The 5919-nt window shown below is 52.3% G+C and overlaps 1 protein-coding gene and 1 pseudogene across 1 annotated transcript; one reads left to right on the forward strand and one right to left on the reverse strand.

Moving 5' to 3' along the window:
• Positions 1-205: 205 nt before the first annotated feature.
• LOC146436890 (mas-related G-protein coupled receptor member B5-like) lies at positions 206-1149 on the reverse strand (annotated as a pseudogene).
• Positions 1150-3349: 2200 nt separating this feature from the next.
• On the forward strand, positions 3350-5689 carry LOC146436891 (mas-related G-protein coupled receptor member H-like). Its single transcript, XM_085063292.1, has 2 exons — positions 3350-3612; positions 4342-5689. The coding sequence occupies exon 2, from the start codon at positions 4453-4455 to the stop codon at positions 5365-5367; it is 915 nt and encodes a 304-aa protein (XP_084919418.1). The 5' UTR covers positions 3350-3612; positions 4342-4452; the 3' UTR covers positions 5368-5689.
• Positions 5690-5919: the final 230 nt, after the last annotated feature.

Consider the following 5919-nt stretch of genomic DNA (forward strand, 5'->3'; position numbering starts at 1 on the left):
CAGGCAGGAGTTCCCCTGCTGCACACAGCACCAGCCTGACAGAGCTCCAGGAGCATTTGGACAGCACTCTCAGGAGCAGGGAGGGATTGTTGGGATAGCCTGTGCAGGTGCAGGAGATGAAGTCTGTGATCCTCCTGGGTCCTTTCAAACTCAGGATGTTTTTTGATTGTATTTCACAGTGATTCTATTTCATGAGGATTCCACTTTATGATGATTCCACCGTGTTGTCCCTATTCCGGGGCTCTGGCACATCCTCAAAAGCCCTCTTGAAGGCAACTCTAACAGAGAGGGTGAATTCCTTTGCACAGCTCCCAGCCAGGAAGTAAATCAGAGGGTGGGCACTGCTGTTGGCACAGGCGAGCAGGACAGAGGTGCTGAGGGCAAAGACAGAGAGGTCAAAGGCTCTCAGCAAGAGCCAGAACCCAAAATGAGCGGTGAAGAAGGGAAAGAAGGTGACAGGCAGCAGGACCAGGGCACAGAGCTTCCGTGGGGGCTGTTTCCATGAGCAGCACAGGAGCCTGGCCAGCAGGGCTAGAGCAGAACAGATCAGGGTGAGCACTGAGAAGAGGTAGCTCAGCACCAAGGCCACCAGCACTGAAGGGCAGAAACAGGGGGTGACGGTGAGCAGGAAGGAGAGGAGCCAGAGCAGAGCACACAGGAGCACCGGGAAGCGCTGGGAGCGGTGGCACGGCCAGCAGGACACAGGGAGGACAAGGAGAGCTGTCCCAGCACTGAGGGCTGTCAGAGAGTAGAGCCGGGCAGTGAAAGAGAAGAGGATGGTGACGTTCAGCCAGGCTGTCACTCCCCGTGAGCCCAGCTGGTGGCAGAAGCTCTCTGGGCCATCAAATATCCCCAGGGCGATGGTGATGAAGAGCAGGAAGCTGAAGTCAGCGATGGCCAGGCTGAGGATGCAGATGGTGATGGGTTCCTGCGGGTGTGGAAGCTGAGGAGCCAGAGGACAGCCCCGTTCCCCACCATTCCACACAGGCACAGGAGCAGCGTTACAGGGACTCTGCTCGAGTGGCTGTTGTCACACTGGGTCCAGTTGGAGTGCTTGTCCTCATTCCAGCTCCCGTTGGAGACTTTCCCACCGGGCTGGCTCCAGCAGGAAGGGCTGGCTGTGTCCATGACAGGGGACAATGTGCTCATTGTGACACCTCTGCTGCTTCTCCTTCCCCTCACACAGCTGGAGGGGTGACAAACACACACACCTTACCAATACTGCTGTCCCCCACACGTGGCTTTTCCCATCTTTTCCCACCCCCAGCTTCCATGTGGAGCAGCACAGGGAGAGGCAAGGGACAGGGCAGATTGTTAGCAGGATGTGGGAGATGGGTATGACTGCAGGAGATTCATTTCAGTATTCTCCCCCTCCCTTTCCCCACAATATTTAGAGCTTTAATACCCTACGGACCAAAATTCCCCCACCAAAATCAGTCAGCAGGTCCCATCTCAAAGAGGGAGACACTGATTGTGTTGAAAGAGAAGAGTCTCACCTTTCCTTTCACAGCCTGGAGAATTTCACTGGAGCAGACACACTGTGGGTTCACATTGCCTCTCACACACCAGCTGCTGTCCCTGGGTCAGGATCTTCAAGAGCTTCCCTGGAATGCTCACTTGGGAAAGGGGAGAGAAGCCTGCTGGGTGAGCCTGGGCAGTGTCCAGTGAGGGGTCTGTCCCAGGCCCCCTTTTGTCCCTGCTGGATCATGTTCTCCAGGGCTCTCACAAACAGGAACTATTTCTGAGCCTTTGCTGGTATCAGAGCTCTGCTTCTAATCTGCTCTTGACTTTGTCCAGGAAATGAGTAACAGGAGAGAGCCTCAGCAATGAGACCTGTGGGAAAGCAGTTTGTCTCTGTGTCAGGTTCCTCTTTCGTTTTAAAGCAACCCCAATCCTGAAATCTTGTCTTTTGAACTGCCTGAACTTGCCCCTCTCATTCCTGGGGTGAATCCCTAGGACCCTGCACTACAAAATTTGATTCCTGGTTCAAATGTTGTTTTCGTACTTGTATCCCACAACTTCAATGGTATTTGACTTTCACCATGCAGTTTCCAAGAGGATTCATGCAATAAGGAATGCTGTGTGTGAGCTGGAGCACAGGCATACAGCAGAGGGATGATTTAACATTTCAGAAATGTCATTTTTTCTGAGAAGAGGTTAATCAATGCTGCTCTCTTGGCTACAAGCATTAGAAAGCTAGAGATTTCATTCGACTCATCTTCTACACTCCCTTGGGAGTCAGACAGCAGCCTACAATGAATTCCACAGAATTCCTAGAAAGCTGAAATGAGATGATTCCCACCCAGACTGACATGTGTCTGGGAGCTGGGATGCTCCTGCTGGAATCTGGTGTGTGTGGAGACCCTGGGAGCAGAACTGCCTCCTCTCTCCCTCACTGACACTGTGTTTGTGTCCCCAGCTATGGAATCTCACATCCCCTCACTGGGCCAATCCTTTCCAGTGCAAACAGTTGATGACCCATGAGCTAAAGGGGCTCCAGGAGAGCTGGAGAGGGACTTTGGAGAAGGGCTTGGAGTGACAGGACAAGGGGGAATGGCTTTCTCACTGACAGAGGGTGGGTTCAGATGTGATATTATGGAGAAATCCTTCCCTGTGAGGGTGCTGAGGCACAGGTTGTCCAGAGATGCTGTGGCTGCCTCAGGATCCCAGGAAGTGTCCAAGGCCAGGCTGAATTGCATTTGGAGCAACCTGGACTTTTGGAAGGTGTTGCTGCTGACAAAGCGGTGGGATCAGTAAAAACAACCACAAGTGCTCCCAGGACAGAGGAGGAGGTTGAGCTCTGGTGAAGTGCTGGTAGGGGGATAACAGCACTACAAAATCTGATCTCTTATAACGTATTGCATCATTAAGGCAGTAATTAATGTGGGGTCTAACTGCTGATAACCTGGCTGCAAGCAACTCTTTGCTGTCCTTCCCTTGGACAGAGTGTGCCTACAGCAGAATGAAAAAAAAAGGGGAATTCTTGTCTCAGTTGTACTCCCTTGAGTCCAGGGAAGGTTTGGGCAATGGTCCCAAAGCTCTTCCCAGAATGGGAGTTGTTCCTCACAAGCACCCAGCTGCCTCCCCAGCACTGCCAGCATTCCAGTGCCACCAGCACCACCAGCATCCCTCTGCTGCTGGAGGGACCATGACCTCTCAGGGAAGAGAAATGAGAAACCTGTCAGGAATGGGACAGCAGTTGGAGAATGGGACATTCTGCAGGGAAGGAGTGTTTCTGATCGAGAGGAAATGAAGAGCCAATCACACAGCTCTGGTGGAGCTTTTAACAAAAGCCACCTCCTTTGCAGTTAAAAAAAAAAACCAAAAAACCAAAAAACTGAAAGTGGCAGTGAAACTCAGATGTAGCCAAAGCTGCAATTCCCGACTGCCCTGTGACTCCACCGAGTCTTGGGAAGCAAAACTGCGACAGGGAACAGAGAGGACTCAGCGGGACAGGAGAGGGGATCTCTGGGGATCTGGGCACTCTGTCCTTCATATTACTCCCTGGGAGGATCCACATTAGGATATTGATCCAAATGCAGCAAGAGATTTCAGGAAGCAGTGCTGATCTGGACAGACACCCTTTGCCTGCTGCTGCCCCACACTCAACAGGTCAGTGCAATGTTTTCCTTCCTCCCTACCCCACCTGCCTCTCCTCCAGCAGCTGCTCTGTTCCTGCCACCCTCTCCTGGTGGCTGCAGTGTCCTCCCCAGCTCCTCCCTCCTCTGCCCTGAGCTTCCCTTCTGTATCTTGATATTGAAATCAGATGGAAAAAACTTTTTAACCTAATGGAACACATTAGGAAGTGGGAATTCTTAATGTGTGCAGGTCATACAGAAGGATCTCTCCTTTTTCTGTGTGTGGAGAGACTTTACAACAGGGGTTTGATCCATTAAAATCGTTCAAAGTCATAAAAAAGTGTTTCTTTCCAAATAAATAATCATCACTGAAAGTATTCACTGTATTCACTGTACAGGATTGCAGTATTCACTGAATGCTGCAATATTAAAGGTGACCCTCCTTGAACTTTTCCTTTGGCCATGTGCTGTTGCTTCTTGTTACAGAACTTGTCCCAGAAGCACTGGAGGCTTCCTTATCTCTTTCTCCACTGGTTCCACCCATGTTTATCCTTCTCTGTCCACACCTTTACATCCTTTTATCTTTTTGTCCAGCTGGTCTTTCAACCGCTTCAGGGAAGCTGAAAATTTTTATTCTCTGTGTTCTTTATCATTCTCCTGCCAAACATCCCAACCGTCCCACCTCCCTCTCCCACCCCACTATTTCCACTGCCCTCCTCCCCTGCACATCTCACTGCTCTCTACTGAATCCTTCCTGCTGCAGGGAGCTGCTGAGGAGCTGCATGGTCCATCCTGGGATTCTCCAAGCACTGACTCCCCATCCACTCTGACCACAGCCAGGGGCCTCATCCCACCACCTGCCCAGCATCCATCCATGGAGGTGAGCACTGTCACCCCCTCTCCTGCCTCATCCACTGAAGGAGATGATCCATGTGAAATAGATGTCAGCAGCATGGCCATACACAGTGCCACACTGCTCATCTGCCTCTGTGGGCTGGCTGGGAATGGGGCTGTCCTCTGCCTCCTCAGACTGAAACTCCCTAACATCAAAATCTTTCATCTGGCTGTTATTGACTTCTTCTTCCTCCTCTTCACAGTCCCCTCTGCCCTGCTCTTCCTGGTGGAGGAAGTGTCCTGCTCCACTATCATGTCCCGGGTGTACCTGAGCTTCCTTTTCCAGATGTCTGTGTTCTCCTACTACTGGGGGCTGTGGCAGCTGACAGACACCAGCATTGGGATGGGCCTGTCCAAGCTGTGCCGGCCCTGCTGCCACCTTCCCCGGCGCCTGCTGTTGGTGGTGGGCAGTGTCCAATTCTGGGCTTTCTTCACTCTCATCACTGTCATTCCCACGATGACTTCCCTGTGTCCATCACACAAGCAGGAGCAATGTCAGGTGGCTCTCATCTCCGTGCTCACCATCATCCTGCTCCTCTTTGCTGCACCCGATGTCATTTCTAGATCAATCAACTTCATTAATGCCAAATGTGGCTCCCAGCAGCAGCAACTCAACAAGCGTGACATTGTTATCTTCCTCATTCTGCTCTTCACACTCCTCCTCACCCTCTGGAACTTCCTGCACCAGCTCGGATACATTGTTGTGTCCTTCCAGGTTTTTTTCCTGCTCAACTCCATCAACAGCACCAGCAAACCCTTCATCTACTTCCTGGTGGGGAGGTGTTGGAGGAGCTGCTCCATGAGGTCCCTAAGGGAATCCCTCCAGAGGCTTTTTGAGGAGCAGGAAGACAACTCTGCCCGCAAAAAAGACACCACCACAGACACAGCAGTCTGAGCCTGTTGGTCCCTTTGACTGCACTGCTCAGGGACCCTGGGAGAGTGGCTGAGGGTTTCCTTGAGTCACCTGATTAATAAATATCCACAGGATCACCCTCCCACACTGTATTTCTGCAGGAGAAGCGAGCAGGGGCATGTGGGAGGGATGCTCTGCAGGGAGCACATTGGAGCATGGCTTTCCTCCACCCTCCCAGGTCCTAAAACACTATTCCCCCAAAGGGATATTTCCCAACACAGCTCTGATCCCAAAAATCCCCCTGGCACCTTGTTCCTGCATCCCACTGCAGTCTGATATCAATAAACACCATCCTGAACCCTGAGCTGCCTTCACCCCATCTGCCAGCGCTTGCTGCCTTCCTCTGGCTCCTGCTGCCAGCCGGGAATGGGGGTGGAGGGAGGGAGGGAGGGGACACAGCCATGGCTTGTGCTCCCTGCAGCAAACATGATCCCGAGTGCCCAGAGCTGGGATGGCAGCGGCACAGCCGGCATGGGCAGGATGGCCCAGGGGCTCAGCATTCCCTTCCCAGCTGCTCTCTGAGTGGCACAGCAA

Source organism: Lichenostomus cassidix, chromosome 5 (genome assembly GCF_008360975.1).
Source record: "Lichenostomus cassidix isolate B80296 chromosome 5, HeHo_3.0, whole genome shotgun sequence".
Taxonomy (NCBI): domain Eukaryota; kingdom Metazoa; phylum Chordata; class Aves; order Passeriformes; family Meliphagidae; genus Lichenostomus; species Lichenostomus cassidix.